The 18,131-nt window shown below is 34.7% G+C and overlaps 1 protein-coding gene across 9 annotated transcripts in view; it reads right to left on the bottom strand.

The window, feature by feature from the left end:
* LOC145667074 (dedicator of cytokinesis protein 1-like) overlaps positions 1–18,131 on the bottom strand; it is a 172,607-nt gene that overhangs the window by 83,561 nt on the left and 70,915 nt on the right. For all 9 annotated transcript variants that reach the window (XM_081734781.1, XM_081734782.1, XM_081734783.1 and 6 more), the window contains 3 exons: positions 17,774–17,908; positions 14,639–14,818; positions 11,339–11,513 (listed from right to left, as the gene is read on the bottom strand). In XM_081734781.1, the coding sequence (XP_081590907.1) occupies positions 11,339–11,513; positions 14,639–14,818; positions 17,774–17,908 (490 nt within the window). The remainder of the gene's footprint in view (positions 1–11,338; positions 11,514–14,638; positions 14,819–17,773; positions 17,909–18,131) is intronic.

Raw genomic sequence — 18,131 nt, 5'->3', positions numbered from 1 at the left:
CTACAGACGACTACTTGATTTTTCTTAATAATGACACAGGTTTTAATTTCAGTTCTTTGAAAATCCTAAAAATGGTCATTAAAATTGTTTCTTGATTTAATAGTGATGTATATTCAGTGTTTGTTAAAAATATACTTATTCAAAACTACCCAAAGTATAGTCCAACTGTAAACGTTTTGACAATGATTCATCGCTATTCTCAATACAGATCCTTTTTGAAAACTAACGTTGCTTGTGGAACGATATCTCGTCGATTACCTTCTGTATTCATTTAACTCCTCGGTTAGTGCACACAAGAAAAAGTATATTGATACATGGGAAATTTTGTCAAAAGACTACAGGAATTAAAGCAAATCAAAACGGGATGTAGTTCTACACACAACGCTAGTTTTCTGAGAGGATCTGTGCTGAGGATGGCATTATATTGAGGATAGCTATACATTCTTACTGAGGATGGCAATATAATGATAGCTATACATTCTTACTGAGGATAGCAATATATTGAGGATAGCTATACATTCTTACTGAGGATGGCAATATATTGATAGCTATATACCCTTACTGAAAATGGCAATATATTGAGGATAGTTATACATTCTTTCTGAGGATAGCAATATATTGAGATAGCTATACATTCTTACTGAGGATAGCTATACATTCTTATTGAGGATGGCAATATATTAAGGATAGCTATACATTCTTACTGAGGATGGCAATATATTGAAGACAGCTATACATTCTTACTGAGGATAGCAATATATTGAGGCTAGCTATACATTCTTATTGAGGATGGCAATATATTGATGATAGCTATACATTCTTACTGAGGATGGCAATATATTCTTGCTGAAACATTCAGAGTTGACCTATAATTCGAGTGTTGTGGGTTAAGTACAGTTTTAATAAATCTTTTTAATTTCTTCTAGGTATCTTCAAATCAATCAAACCAGGTTTTACCGCAGCAAAATCAAAAACTACTTCCAGCTCCTGCAAAGTTACTTGGCAAGTCATCATGCAGTAGAACAGTAATTTTTTATGGGGTGTCTCCTGTAATTGCAAGACTGCCACGTTACCTTATTACATTCATTATCTGCAGAACTTTCATCGAATAACGTTTCTTTAACCTAAGAAGGTTCAAGAAGTGCCTCCGAGGTACCACCTATTTATAATACAAAAACATCTGTTTCTGGCTAACACTTGTATCAAACCTCCAAACATTCAGTTACAGATTGCATAAACTTCAAAGCAAAAATATTTAAATATTCTTAATCTTTATTATAAAAGCAAGACGCCTCTGTCTGTCAGTCACGTTAATTTTAATATCAGGTAGGCTAAACTGAGCCTTTGGAATATTATATATAAGTTAAATAACATTATGAAACCGCATATACTCCATTTAGTTCGATGACTTTTGCCCAATATCTCGGCAATAACGTAATCCCGTCGCTACAGAATTGCTGAGGTTTATGGTCAAAAAATTGTGACATGTGATTTTCGCAGGTCTCTTATTACGCTAACTTAACATCGTTCAAGAAGTTATGCAGAGACTCAAACAAATGACAGTCGGACGGTGTGCTCGGTTCGGGCTATACGGCGAATGCATTAAAGTCTCCCAGCAGAGTTCTCTCAATTTCTGACGGGCTGTTAAAGATCTATGCGGTCTGATGTTGTCAGCGAGGTATACCAGTTCCGGTCGTTTCTTTTTGACGACCATTAGGTGCATTTGCGCTAATTGTCGACAGTACAGGCCTGAGTCTTTCGTTCTGCCCGGCGGCAACAGCTCGTGGTGCACGATGCCTTTCCAATCCTATCAAACGCAAAGCATAACCTTCTGTGCATCAATGCAAGCTTTGCCACAGTCTGTGGAGCTACTCTCACTTTGACGAAAATTTCAGAACGAAAACATTGAAAACTTATCTACATAACATCGTTCTATTAAAACTTATTTCTTAAATGAAATATTTATGCTAATCGTAAAGAATTCTACGTTACGTTTATTTGTGTTTTACATGCCACCTAACTGCGCTAATAATTTGTTTTATTTGTAAGTAGAAGCTCAATTTACCATTTCGGTTCAACGCCAAAGAATACATGTTAAAAAATTAAATACATACGTGACTTTAAGGGATCAATCAGTCCCCCTTGTCTAATTAACAACAAAAATAGCTTGAGATCTCCCGGTTGAACATGATTTAACATATCCATGTATCCATGTTCTCAAAGTAAGAAAAGACTATAAAGAAAATTTTTGTTTTGGATTTTCAAGGAACTATAAGGAATTTTAAATATTATTTTTAAGATGTTTATGTGTCCTGGGTAGTAATAACTGTTATGTGCCCATCAGTGAAATTTCAAACCTACATAAGCTTCCATCCGCTCTGTTTATTACATATCATTCTTCCACATAAAAGACGTTATCACATACCTGTTTTCCTTTCTACGTGAGAGCATGTATGTACAAAGAAAAAAGAAGAACGAATTAGTTAGCTTAAAAAACACACCACACTTAAAAAACAAATACGTTTTCAAAATATTTACATACATATCCAATCATTATACTGTACGCATACAATCTTATCTTTTGTACTGTGTTGTATCATGCAATTATTTGCTTTCTAATATTTAAACACGAGTTATTCAAGAGGGGAAAAAAAGTACCTCACTTAATTCCTGTATGCAAACACTGATCCAGAGCTATCTTTTCCTTTGCTTGGTCATTCATATTAGAAGGAATATTTATGTTACGTTCGTAACACATATATACGAGGGCCGTTCGGAAAGAAACATCCGATTGGTTAAAAAAAAGAAACACCAAAGTAAATAAGAAAAATTTATTATATACATCTGAAAACTACTTCTTTGTTCTATTTTTCAACATAGTTTCCATAAACATTCAAGTACTTATCATATCTCTACACTAGCTTAGAAATTCCATCAGAATAAAAATCTCCCGCCTATGCCTTGAGCCAGACTGTGACCGCATCTTTCAGCTCCTAACCTTTGTCACTACGTCATATAACACAGTCCTGGAAATTTGTGGAAATACATCGGAAAGCTCCGAGATTGTGAAACGTAGATGTTCACGACCTTTTCCATAAATTTTCTGAACGATTTCATCAATGACCACTGATGGCCTGTCACTTCTCTCTTCCTCATGAATATTTGTTCGTACATTTTTAAATGAACGAACCCATTCAGGAACAACTCCTTCACTCATCGCATTTGGTCCATTCACGGCACAAAGTTCTCGATCAACAGCTGCTGCCGAGTATTGTTTTGCCATGAGAAAAACGTATAACAGCTCGCACCTCGCACTTGGCGGGGTTTTCTATTGCAGCACACACTTTGAGACACTACAAAAGTGGAACTAGTAATCAGACAACCTTCACTCTACGACAGCTGGCTGTAGACTGATCTACCGCGAATGCCTGTGCAAAGATGATAGCGCTGCTCCCACTACTTCAAGCAGTGACCAATCGGAAGTTACCTTCCGAACGTGCCTTGCATATACAGGGTGGACCATTTACCTTGATACGCACTTGTAACTTTTAATCTAATGGACCAAAAATGCTTAATTTTGTACCATGCAAATATTGGCAGGGGAACATTGTTTGTTATACTGTGTGACATCACAAGATTAACATTGTTGTCAACTCAACATAAATGATATTTTTTTCAAATGGCACTACGTCAAATTATTATATATTTCAAAATCTCTATGTTAAACGAAAATCTACATTATATTTTGTATTCAGTGTTGAAAACTAAGTACGCTACAGTATCACAAACATCAAAATTTTGGTGGCCTCGACAAAAATTATAACGCAAATAAAACAGGCTGAGTTATGTACTTCAAAGTACTTTAGTTTCTAATACTATGATCATTATACAATTCTACTGATATAATACTACGATGGATTTTAAATGAATACAAACGAAGTGACAAGGAATTGAAAATTTGACTTTTTTCAAATGCCTTTATTTCGAAAAACTGCTTAGATAGGTAACTAATCCATTTGCGTTGATGTTTTTCAAAAAATGAAATGAAGTCTTGCAGTTTTACGTCTCATGATAATGCTGGCTAGGCTAAAGGAGACGGTGATGATGAGAAATGAGTGAAATGAAGAAAGTGGGAGGAAAAGGGAGAACTCCGAGGAAATCCACGCACACGGTGTTTGTTCACCACAAAGTTCACTTGGCGCGAACTGGGATCGAACCAGGGACCCCAAACATCAGAGGTGAACGCTCTTACCAGTGAGCCACCACGGCCGCCATTGATATTTTTCAGTGAAAGTGAAGATCACAGTGCCGTTTACAACAATTCGATATCTCAAACCGTTCTGAAATATGGGGAAAACTGTTAAAAGTGTTAACACGTTAAAATTATGTAATTCCGAGAAATTATTGTACTTATACCTACCAAAAAGTGTTGTTGTAATGTTATTGAAGCCAATTAAGTCGAAACTTATTTCAATAAGTTTCACGAACATTTCACTTTAAGCAATATATCAAATTTTATCATATTCTCATATCTTCAGAATGGTTTGAGGTATCTAATTGCTGTAAACGGCATTATGATTTTTATGTCTATTGAAAAGCATGTGCGTAAGTCAATGCGATACTTATCTAGATACTTTTTCGAAATAAAGTCCTCTGAATAAAGTCAAATTTTATTTTCTTGTAACATTGTTTCTACTTGTTCGAAATGTATAATGACCATAGTATTCAACTTTAAAGTACTTTGAATGTACATTACCCTAGTCTTCTCACTTGCGATATTACTGTTGTAGAACCCTCTGAAGTTTGGTTGTTTTTCGATCTCTGTTGTACAGTAGCGTCATTAGTTTGAAACACTGCATGACAGTGTTCTTCTTTTATATGTAGACTTAAAATATTTAATAGTCTGATATACTGCGATTTGAAAAACTACAACTTTGTTAGGTTGGCAAAACTGTTAACTTTGTGCTATTATATACAGTAGTATAGTTCGTTTTCTCAAACGAGATGCAGTTCATATATAAAGAATGCTGCCTTCTACGTGTGGTGGCTCGTGCCATAAATAAGTCACCGTCTGTGGGATCTTGCGGAAAACATCCCTGATAACTAAATCATCAACCAGAACCCTCATTTCAAACAGTTGGTAGTCTGTTGTTAACTCCAAGTCGACTACTAGTTGCCACAGTTCCAAGTGCTGTCCCTTAAGTTAGTGCCCGATTCCCTGTTCCCAAGACCAGCTTCTTTGTTCTGCCTGACATGTGATTCATATCAGCCATAGTTTTCGGAAGAAAACACAGCCACAGTGGGTGGTAAGACGTTACAAACCCTGCAAATGCGGTCAAAAGAGAGATGGAGAGAGAGGAAGGAATACTGTTGCAAAAATCAGCACGCGAACTTGGAAGAAATGTGCTGAACTGCACTTCTGCTGAGTGAACGCACTATATGCCAAACAATGTTCCCCTGCCGAAGGTTGCAAGGTACAAAATTTCAGCGTTTTTTGTTCATTAGTTTAAGTTACAAATGGGTTATCAAGTTACAGGTTCACCTGTGTTACATATATATATATATATATATAAGAGCCAATCTTGAAATAAGAACAATTTTAAGCTCTATTTTTATGATAGTAAAAGTAAATTATTTAAAAAGATAAATAAAATACTTCCATCGTTAATTGTGTCTGTAAGAGTTCTCCTGAACAATGTAGTTCACTCATTCTATGGCCTGTTCATCAGATTAGTCCTTTCAGATTAAGTTTTATTTTAATCGTTAAAAGAAATATTTCTCTATGTCAGAGAAAAAAAATCGTCGGATAGTAAGCTATCCAATTAGTAGCACAGTTTAGTATTCATCTAAGGTGCCAAATGTTCGCAACTAAAGCATTCCGTTACAAAATAACATAAAAAACATGTCCATTGTAATAGACTACAAGTCTAGAAGGGTTTCACATGAAGATGATACGTTAAATCTTCAGTTCTTTCATTATATATATATATATATATATATATATATATATATATATAACCTTTAAGAATGTTCTACATAAGCAATTAGTTTATCAAGAGGTCTTATTTAAATTTCAGAATCGTGCCAAAACCAAAAGTGATTTCATCTTCATGTGAGTGTCATAACTTTGTGAACACTGCCACAAAATAAGTTATCAAAATCATTAAAGAAAATTCATACAGACGCAATCAACCAATTTGACTAACATGTGTTAATTTCTAAAGTATATACGTGGTCTTTCCATTAAATCCGCGGGCCTGAACTAGCAGGATGACCCTGAGTGGAAGTTAGGCCATGCGCACTTGCTGTTCTGTTGGCAGGAAACCCACTGGAACGGCAGTAATGACAGATCGTCGAGGCAAGCGTATAGCTAGAGATGACATTAGTTTTGTGGTGTCCTGTTTTTGTTCGTGTTGACGATGGATATTAATAAACATATAGAACAACGAATTCACATCAACTTTTTGGTGAAACTGGGAAAAAGCTCTCAGAAAATTTATGAAATGTTGAAGATTGTTTATGGAAATAAGGCACTGAAGAAAACAATCGTTTTCAAGTGGATCAAACGTTTCCATGAGGGCTGTGAAGACTGCAAAGATGAGGCAAGGCCAGGATGACCGTCGATCTTCTGTGTTCAAGACAACATTGAACGTGCCCGCTCTTGTGCGTTCCGATCAATTATTAACTGTCCGGATGATTGCTGATCAATTAACTGATGGAAAATCATCTGTGCACACGACTTTAAACGAACATTTGGAATTGAGAAAATTGTGTGCGAAAATTGTCCTAAAGTTGCTAACACCGTAATTCGATCACAACGCTAGATTACCCTCTCTACTCACCTGACTTAGCCCCCTGTGATTTCTTTTTGTTTCCGACATGTAAAATGATCATGCGGGGGCGGCACTGGGACGACATGCAGACGATAAAACGTGAAACGACAAGGTACCTGAAGAGCCTGACTTCTGAAGACTTCCGGAAATATTTTCAACAATGGACACAGAGATGTGACAAATGTATTGCTATATATGAAGAGTATTTTGAAGAGGGTAAGATTGATGTACCCTAATTTTGTAAAATACGGTGGTTATGACACCAGTTCGCGTATTTATTGGACAGACTATGTACATAACGAAAATAATTCATTGCATGTCTCTACGATGGTTCTATTGCAGTAACAAATTTTCGATTCTCGCGGGAATCATGTTTACACAAAATATAACTAAATGAGTTAGGTAAAATGTTAAGACCAATAACAGACGGAGGTTTAAATAGAACATGTTTACACGGAATCGGAGTAATAACTGTAAACGAAGCTAACCGAACTAATAAGAACCTCCATATCTTGATCAAATACATATTGATACTATGCCGGATGCTTTAATAAAGGCCATATGCATTTTCTTCAGGATATGAAACTCAGATCGTCCTGAAAAATACTATGCTAAGGACCACACATACTTACTATCATCCATTTGTTTAGAACAAGGAGGGTCTTTAGATATTGAGTTGTGTTGCGTTTTAGTTGTTTTTTGGATTTCTTGTAAATGCATATTTTTACCGATCGGGCAAGAATACTTGTTATCGTTTCTGCTTTGCAATCAAGAGATCCCGGGTTCGAACCTGATGCCAAGGTATTTTGGGTTTTTCACTCGGTTTTCCTCAGTTCACCAAGAGAATGACAGAACGGTATCTTTATACATGTCCTGACCGACTTCAATTTTCATTGTTCTTGTTATTGTGTATTGTTGATGACTCCATTGTTAATTGGTCTTACCAAGTATACTGGAAGTTTGTTAAATATCCAGTGTTAAACCTCCTGTTTTTATTAATTCTCACATTTTACTAATTTATTTAATTGTGAATGAAGTGAACCTAATTTCTGCAGAGAATAGAATCTTGGAAAGACAATACGGTAAATTACTTCAAGTATTACAGCTTTCACACTGAAATTCTCCAATTGATTTTTATGACTTTCTCTGGATTTGCATGACTGAGTAAACTAATTTCCCCTGACCCGTGACACAACCAACACTATATTTTAAGGTTAGGTTAAGAAAAAAAAATATCCATTATTTCAATAGGCCTCCATCATCCTCCTAATCGCCCAACGCTCTTTATTTTTAAATACAGCGTATGCTCAATTTCTTGATGTATATGCTAATTATAATTCAAACATTTTTGGGACACGGTGACTCAGTGGTAGACCGCTTATCTCTGGTGCATGAGGTCACTGGTTCGATCCCCAACTAAATATGTTTGAGTGAACAACATCGTGTCCGTTTGTTTTCTCTGGATTCTCCCGTCTCCTCTCACATTTTCATTCCACCAATTCTTTCATTATCATTCACTTGTCTTTATCATCCGTCTCCCTTAGCCTAAAGGACATAAGCGTGGGACGTTAAACTGAATGATTTCATTTCATTTTTCATTTCAAACATTTTTAATATCTCGGTATTCTTAATACATTCAAAAATAAAACTAAGCAGACATACATCATAATTTGGCTTATCTCTTTAATTATCCTTTGATTATCTTCATCTACCAAACCTAACTTATTTTTTTTATTCTGCGGCATTGATTTTTTATTTAATTAATTTCTTCTTTTCTCAAAGCCTGAAGTTTTAACATCTTTTGGTGCTCTTCAGGTTTTTTTTATTTCTGGTCTAAACCTCTTTCCTATTATCTTCTTGACTCTGACTTGATTCTTTGAAGTGTTTTTCATAAATAAATAAAAAAAAAACTGACTTTTCCGTGAAATATACTAACTTCCCTGACTTTCTCTGACCTTACCTGATTTTCAAGGTCAGTATGAACCCTTACAACTTTAATGCCTTCCTGCCTTGACATTATTTTATTACATATTTCAATCATTTGATACAGTGTTCTCATACATAAACACACACTTGAAATGAACCAGAGTATCCATCTGCATATGTGTCACGCGTGCACAGATACTTTTTAAGTTTTATCCACATATTTACAGCAGGCCTCTTAAATGGATTGTTACTTGCATTGAGTACTGTCAACGCGTTGGCTTCCACTGATGCAACATTGGGTTTTATAGACTAAAAATTCTTTAGCTTCTCACTCCCTCACGACGCAAGGACAACGCAAAATAATTAAAAGTTTCCACCGGGAATTGGATCCAGGACTATATACATTAAAGGTAGACTAATCCTTCGGCTGTACGGAGGGGTTTCAATGAACTTCATAATACAGTATAAACTCTCCCCACAAGTTACGCATCTAATTTCCGAGCTGATCTATGAACTGCAGGCAAAGAGAATTTCTTGAAAGTTTCGAATGACACCGAACAATTAAAGATCGAAACTCTAACCACTAACTTCACAGGGTTCATACAGTTGTCACCAACACTACACATTCGACTCATACATTTTGTTTGTCAACTGTTTAAGAATTGTTAGACCTATTTGAATACAGTTCTCTGGACGCAGAAAGAACGCAATTTTCTGTATATTATCGAAAACTCTACTCAAATAAGTTAAATTTATTCCGATTATATTGACAAGGGTGGAAAAACACTTTCGTAGGCAACTGTACAGCCACTTTCAACAGCAGGTATCTTCCAATCAAATTTCTTTTAGGATTAATAATGAATACAAGCACGGCGTATCCTATCTAACAAATAAGACTGTACTATTGCTAGTGAAAACAGTGGACCGCTTTTGAAAGAAAGAAACTGACTGGAAATAAACCTACAAAACTGTATACGGAAATCAGTATGGCCAGAATGCGAATATTCAAAAGTGATTTAAAATAAAACATTTGAAAACACAATAGTTCGGCCTACTAACTATTATGAATATTTTACTTTTTCATAAATCTTAAAAGAATAATCCTTCATTTACCTGCTTTTAACGAATATTTTTTTTTTCTTAGTCTATCTATTTGTAAAGAAATCAGTTACGATTAATTACTGCATGTAACAATAATTGTACGCTTTCGGCGAAAAATGCGAAAATAATAGACGTTCCGACTTGATTTGTGAAAATGTCAAACATTAAAATCATTGAACGCATTTAGTTATATTCAGTTACGGAGAATTACTCAAATTCTGGGACAAAAAATAAGAAGTTATTTTTTTTAAGTCTTTCACGTCATAAACAAGCATTTTCTAACACACGTAGTTTAGACTTAACATAAGATCTGTGGACGGCTATATTTTTCTTGCACAGAGGAGTACATTTTGATTTCTACAATCGACATTATCACCACTACCAACGAAATACTACATAAAGAGTAACATGTTGGTACTTTACATATATGTACAATTATTGACGAAAAAAATCATATTATACATACAAATAATCCATGTGCTATTTACTTTTGTGGAAAACTGTACAATTCCGTAGGAAATAAGTAAAAACAAACAAACAAAAAAAAAAAAAAAACCGGACATACAGAGCAAAACACATTCTTGCTAGACATGATGCATGCCACTTACGAGATTAAGTACGAATTATGTAGATATTTACAAAAATTTACAACTTTGCTTAATGGAATTCAGAATTAAATAAGAATTATACTACGTAATAACTTGAACTCTTTAATGAAAAATGTAAATAAAAAATATTTCATCTTTGCGCTTATTATAACGAGCAATTCTCGAGATATCAAGTATACCTACCTCCCAAGATGCTAAATCTCTGTAGCACGCACTTTCAAGATCAAAAGCAGCAATAATAGCTTTAACAAAGCAATTCATTCTAGCACAATATTAACATTCATGCAAACTATGCGTTAGATAGGATTTCTCTACGGTAATCAACTTGCTAGAGGCTTGCATAGGCAGAAAACTATTGAACTAGCTTTTACTAAAGCATGCAGAAAGAAATATTCTACGTTCTCAATACTTACACCTACGATAAAATAAATATCTTCCCATTATCCTTTAGTAAAAAAAATATCACAAGGAAAAATTTTTTGCAGTAACTACAATTTCAATTAGTCTAAATTTTCAATACTTCGAACGAAATGCATAGAGATATATATTGATTTTACTGCAATGTACACAGCACACTACGCTAGAATCTAATCAATGAAGCCTTATCTTGTATTGCAAAAATATCTACATGTATCGAAAGTTTAATAAAGTTTTAACTACTAATTCAATATTATGTCATGATTGAACTGAATACATTTTAACGTTTTTCAATTAAATAATAAGCAGAAATTATGCAAATACTATTTAAACTGGTAATGTGCTTCAATTTTATTTATTGCTTTACTGTGATACTTAATTAAGCTCTACTTTTATTACAATCATCAGTCTTTTTTTTCTTTCTTTCTTTCTTGCTTGCTTGCTTGTACATACCTCTTCTTTTCCCTCAAGAAGTTCCTTGATTTTCGTCATAATGACGGGCAGCAAAATTGCACGACACTCCGAACACAAAAACAGTTGGCTATGAACAATATCGTTTACGGTCATCATTTTCTGTTTCGTTAGGCGATTGGGGGCGAGTTTGTTGATGAGATCAGTCAGGATAGTACTGCAATACAAAAGTCATTCTCAATCCAAAAGTTGCATGTTTTTTCCAAAACAATACATATTCGAATATATCAACTCTTTTTCGTAATTGTTTCACTTAACGAGAATTACTCTCAAAACTGAATTTTTTTTTGTCTCACAGTTATACTATGGGCTAAAGGAGACAGATTAAAAATTCAAAAGAATGGTAACTGATACTTTAATTAAATAACGAGAGCTGGAAGAAGGAAAAACTTGGATAAAACACATGGATATAATTTTCTGAATCACAAGTTCACAAAAATGACCTCAAACCGAACTAGACACCGTTTGCGCGAGAAGTGAGTGCTGGGATATTCTCTTCCACAAGGAAACTATTGCCACTAAAAAAAGTTTAGCCTTACATTTAGAAAATTTTTCAATATTTGTCTCCGTGGCTGAACAGAAATTTTTTCGATAACTATCGCCTCTAACGTTTTGACCTTCCAGTTAACTTTATACGTACTCCTTAGAGAACGTAATTTACGCAAGTAACTGTATTACCTAATACTAAAACTTTTACTTTTAACTTTTGTTTAACGTGTTTTAACTTTTGTTATGTACACTTCTCGTCACGAAAACCCAGATTTAGATTGCCTTCCAGACACATCAAAAAAAAAAAAAAAAAAAAAAACTGATCCTTGGTGTTTACGTTCCGCGGATCTGTGCTTACAGGGAAATTTACTATCCCTCTATTTTGACAGGGAGCAACGTGCGTGGTCTTACAAGAGCAATAGAACACCTAGAAATTGCCGCTAAGTAAATATGCAATTGACATATATAATACAACCATAACATATTACAAAAGAAATATACAGTGTAAGTGATATAGATAGATATTAAGTCAAAACCGAGCATACTGGGTGATACGAGATTATTCAAGTCTGAAAGGGACAGAATTGCTAACAAAACTAGATGTACAGACTGAGCACTTCTGAAGTCACGATTTCGTGGTTTAGTAATTTGAGTCACGGAACTCGGTAAAGATTCTTATTTTAGTATAGGTTCGAATCCTGTCTACGAAGTTTTTCAAGTGAAGGATCTGCATTTTATTGCGACGAACATACATGTATCATGTATGGATGCATAAAAGAAATAAATAAATAAATAAAATAACAGGAAAATTATATTATATATATATATATATATATATATATACGTTACCACTACGTAATAAAGTAAATTAAATCATATATATTAAACCAAATCACAAATCCTTCTCGACTTGTCTCTCATATGCACATGCTCCTGGGTTCGATTCTCGGTGGGAGAGCACAAAAATTTAATTTTGCAATCACTTTCACTAATCATCCGTCTCCTATAGTCTAAAGCGTATAGCCATGGGGTATATAACTAAAAACTTTCATTTCTTTCTTTTTATTTATCATTATTTTCTCTTTTAATACATATTCTGGAACACAAAGCAATATGGAAAAATCTTAATCAAAGAACTACTTATTCAGTGTTTCGAACAGTACTTCAATATTTCATTATGTAAGAAAAAAATTGTCACAACTAACCACTGGGAACTGAACTCAGAACCTCACAAAAGATATGTGTATTATCCACTCTTTTTATTATTTTTATTTTTAAGCAAAAACTTAAGTTTATAGGTTATTTTACACAACACTTATCAGATACGTTTGCTAATGAAACGTTGCAGTTACTTCCTATATCTTAAATATTAAAGGAAAAATAAACTTTGACGTAAAATTCGACATAGTAACGTGATGTTGTTCTTTCTGTCCATTTACTAATAATGGGAAAGAAGGTTTGATTTATCCATGCGTTTTATTATCATTATTTTTTGCAGACGAAAACAATATGATTGGATATTTAATATGCCAGAAAACTTTAAATTGTCAAGGAAATTCAATATGGTAAATTTTAAAATCCTCTTTGTTGATCTAGTCGCCGGTATACACAGCTGAGTGGTATGTGGGGAATGTGAAATGGATGGATTTCATTCCAAAAACACTGAGATAGTTGTATGCTTTATCCATATTAACTACTACCTGCCATTTGGACCCTGACAGGTATTTTTTATATATACTCGGATCAAAATAAGGAACGGATTGACATTTGGAAAAATATGAAATGAAATATTCACTTTAACGTCCACGATTATGACCTTTAAGGCTAAGGGAGACGATTACGGCAAGTAAATGATGATGGACGAATTGGTGGAATGAGAAAGTGGGAGGAAACGGGAGTACCCCACTGACTATAAAACCCACGGACACGATCTCATCCACCGCAAGCTTACTTGGCCTGGGATCGAACCAAGGGCCAGAGGTAAGCGCTCTACGACAGTCACCGTACCTCCTCACTTCATTAACATTTCTAAACACATGGCGGCAATAATGTAATATTGTTGTTCCTTTCTACAGAAGCTCCCTCTTGTAACTACCACCAAAACGTTTATGACTGGCCCCTCTCTCTGTGACCGTAACAATCTCGTGTCATAGCTTCCCTTCTCAACACAAATTTCCACGTGGTTTTGAACTATTAATACGCTTCTGATTTTGATCACAGTTTATTTTTTTGTAGTTCTCTTTCGATCTGTAATATGAAGCAGGAGCAGGTGATGTACGTGGGCCTCACGGATGCTTCTCAGCCGGAACCTCATACAAATAGTTTATGTTCACAGTTGAAGGTCATGAATTGAATTGCTGACCCATCTCACATTCGGTCAGTGGATTTTCCTTGCAAGTCAATCAGCAAATCCCCGCAGCACTGTGAGTGTCATTTTCCTTGGAACGCTCTTCCTAGTGCCTTTCGTGAGTAACTGTGTAACTGGCCGTAATAGCCTTCGCAGTAGTTACTCCAGTGTAAACCCATTCTCCCGATAGTTTCCACTTTGCGTATTGAAAATAAATAAATAAATAAATAAAATAAAAACACTTTTCAATAACGATTTAAGCTCAATTTGAAGTCACTAACCACCTACAATTTTAGACACAGCGGTTGCGATAGCAGACGCATCGTTCTAGCGTCATTTCCCAGACAACCAGCGTTCCTAATTTGATCCAATATAAACGAAACAACCTTGGTTCCATGTTTTTTGTAAAACGCTAAACACAATAATATATTTATAAACAGACTCACCTTAATTCTTTGGCATCGAAAACAGTCAAAATATCAGGAATTGTTGATGGCAGGTACTTAAGACACGCTCCTTGAACAACTAACGTGGAATCCGTGTTGTAACACATCATTCCAGTAATACTTTGCAACAATTGTTTCAATGCAACCTCAAACTGCTGCTGTCCTTTGCCTTCATACAAACTGAAATCATAATTAAGTTTCAGCTGATTTTAGGTATCGAATACCATTTAAGTTTGATTTGATAGTTACTTACTTCATTGACTAGTACAATACAACTGTATTTAAGGAATACAACTGAGTACATTAGTTAATTACTTAATGTTTAGTAAAGTAAAACCTGTCTTTAACGGACCCTTTATTACACGGGAACTTGTCTTAAATGAAAATATTTCATGGTCCCATGAATTTACTGGCGAAAATCATGTTAAATTTCCTTCATTAAACGGAAACTTGTGTTAAACGGAAATATTTCATGGTCCCATGAATTTACTGACGAAAATCATGTTAAATTTCCTTCATTAAACGGAAACTTGTGTTAAACGAAAATATTTCATGGTCCCATGAATTTACTGGCGAAAATCATGTTAAATTTCCTTCATTAAACGGAAACTTGTGTTAAACGGAAATATTTCATGGTCCCATGAATTTACTTGTGAAAATCGTGTTATATTCCCTTCGTTAAACGGAAACTGTATTACGTGGACAACGGAAATCAAAATAAGGAAAATCTTAACGGAAAATTTCAAATTTCGGAGTGCAGCACTTAGAAACATTTTAGACATCCTATGAGAGGTTAGATATATTTTCAGCAAAACAGACTGTGATGTGCAAATCGAAGCAGACACGACGGATATACATGCATTAGTTAAGAATTATATGGAAGGTCTGAAAAAAGAAGAGAAGGTGGAGCAAGGAGAGAAATAACACATTGAGCTGAAAGAAAAATGTAGGCTTAAGACGTATCAAGATTCTGTCAAAAGTTTAAAGGAGCTGCTACATTTGCCTTTCTTCGCAATTATACTGATATGTTTAGCATGGTTTTTCAGGACTCAGTGGAAAATTGAGCAGAAAAGCAGCAATGTGTGCAGGAACCCCTCCTTGATTATTGGAAAAATTAAGTTAACGGTTTTTTTTTTTTTTTTTTTTTTTTTTTTTTTTTTTTTTTTTTTTTTTTTTAAGTTTCGCGTGTATTAATGATGCGTAGTAAAAATAAACACTATAAATTGACTAAGGTAGGTACAGCATCATATTTTATCTCAGTATGCCTATTTATTTTTATTTTTATTTATTTTATTTTATTTTTTGCATAGTTCTACCTTCGTTAACCAGAAACCTATCTTTAACGGAAATCTTTGCGAGTCCCGTTCGATTCCGCTAAGACAGGCTTTACTGTACTATTCAATTTTGTAATTTAAATTATTAACTCTGTTAGGATTACTCTTTTTCATATTTCAACTCATTACTATTACATCAGAATCTTTCCATTCAAAAATGTATAAGGAATTGAAGTCAATGCGGAATGTCTGGAAAAACTCACATCATAGGAAAATATGCCCGTTGGAACTGTATGATTTATAATAGTATTTGTTGCTAGTTTTTTTGTACATGTTTGTGTGAACATTTCAACCTTAATAGGAAAGTGATGTATAGATAGTTGTTTGGCAAATACGTCTACGGCAATTTGACTTGATTTGATTTTGAATTTTAGCGTTCCTCTGAGCAGCGAGGCTATATGAGACGTGGATCTATAGCTTAACGCTGGATCCGAACAACATAAGCTCCTGCCGGAGATCAAACTCGGGCCTTCCACGCCAAAGGCTAGTACGCTAACGTTGCCGGCAATTAAGGTCAAAATTGATCATAGAGAGGGAAACAATCTGGTTATCACTGGTTCGCTTGAAGGGAAAACAAAGAGAAAGAAGACAAAAGAGAAAAGCTTCTCCTTCAAAAAGTATCCGAGCAGACTGTTAAGATATATTCAAATTCCCAAATAACATTAAAAAAAAAAAAAAAAAAAAAAAAAATACACAGTGCGACAACTGGGAAACCTTTCCTTTGTTGACTATAAAGCTAGCTGTGGCACGGAAATCTTTCATAGTGGTTTATCTTGCATGTGTCCTGCGTGTGACGCGGCTAAGTATAGACTGATGATTTGATATTTCGTTATCGTTTCAAAAATGGAACAAAATCAAATTCTCTGCGCCCTTAGAGAAAAGTCCAAAACGTTTATGCAGTCAACTGCTTTTCTTTTTATCATGACTTTTAATGGTACAAGAGGTTCAGGAAGTTTGTAGAAGATAACGAAAGTCCAGAACCAAGCTGGTCTTATCAGAACAACTGAAATCACTGACGATTAATCACTGAAATTAAGCTTTAGGGTGATATTAGACCTCACTAGGGTGTATAAGGAGACTGTTTGCCAAATAAAAATGGAGGATTTGAAGAAACGGAAGCTGTGTGCACTTTTGTGCATTATTCCTTAAATGTAAAGAAGAAACTGCACATAGTAGATAGTTGCAAGGAACTAATGACCTCTGCTAAAAGGGAGCTAAATTTCTTCCTCAACATCTATGCAAAGGATACATAAATTTTCAGTACAATTCGGAGACAAAGCGAAAAAGTCCTGCGTTGATGGGTTCTGATTCACCCAAATCCAAAACAATTCGCCAAAAAATCAAACCAGAACTTGCAAGGTTTTACACGTGTTCCCAACATTACGTATGAGAGAGTTCCTTTGCTAAGACGCCTGGTCTTTATGAGTTTTATCCTCCTCTCTAGGAGCCTAGTCTCTGAGAGGTACATACATACACTCCTTGGCCGCAAAGTACCTTGGATCTGTTAATCTAGGAAGTATGGTTTCTGGGTTCTTCCAAACCGACCAACAAATCACCAAATATCCAAGAGGAATTTAATATTTGAACTGTAATTAGTTATTACTGTATATAAAAAGGATTTTATAATAAAAAGTGACTGGGAAAGTCCAAAATTCCAGTGTACCATTTTTAGCTCTACTCTAAAGACAGAATTTTAACAATATTAATAATTCTTCCTGAGAAGTACAGCCCATGTAAACAGAACTAAAATTAGTAAAAACACCACACACGCTTAAATACAGATTAATATAAATAAACTTACTCTGAAAACAGCAGCCTGGATCGGACAATAAACCTCATACAATACTGTAAAGATTTCATCGCTTTCAGCAATAAATCCTTGTCTTCAACTGAGTTGGCATTATCAATGTGATGCTTTAATACGAATATCAATTTGCTATTAAAAAATAATAAGTAGAACTATTAAGTGGAAAATGAACCTACAAAATACATTGTAAAAATATAGATGTACAAGGATAATTCGGAAAGTAACAGTTGTTGTGGCGTAGCACTAGTAGTACACAGCGCTACCATGGTTATATCACGCAATCTGTGATTCAGTAAGCTTCCAGCTGTGTTTGTGTGCAATGTACTACTACGCGTGTGCTGGTTATAACGTC

This window comes from Thermobia domestica, chromosome 12, assembly GCF_964235325.1.
Source record: "Thermobia domestica chromosome 12, izTheDome1.hap1.1, whole genome shotgun sequence".
Classification (NCBI taxonomy): domain Eukaryota; kingdom Metazoa; phylum Arthropoda; class Insecta; order Zygentoma; family Lepismatidae; genus Thermobia; species Thermobia domestica.
This window is presented reverse-complemented; position numbering and strand designations above follow the sequence as displayed.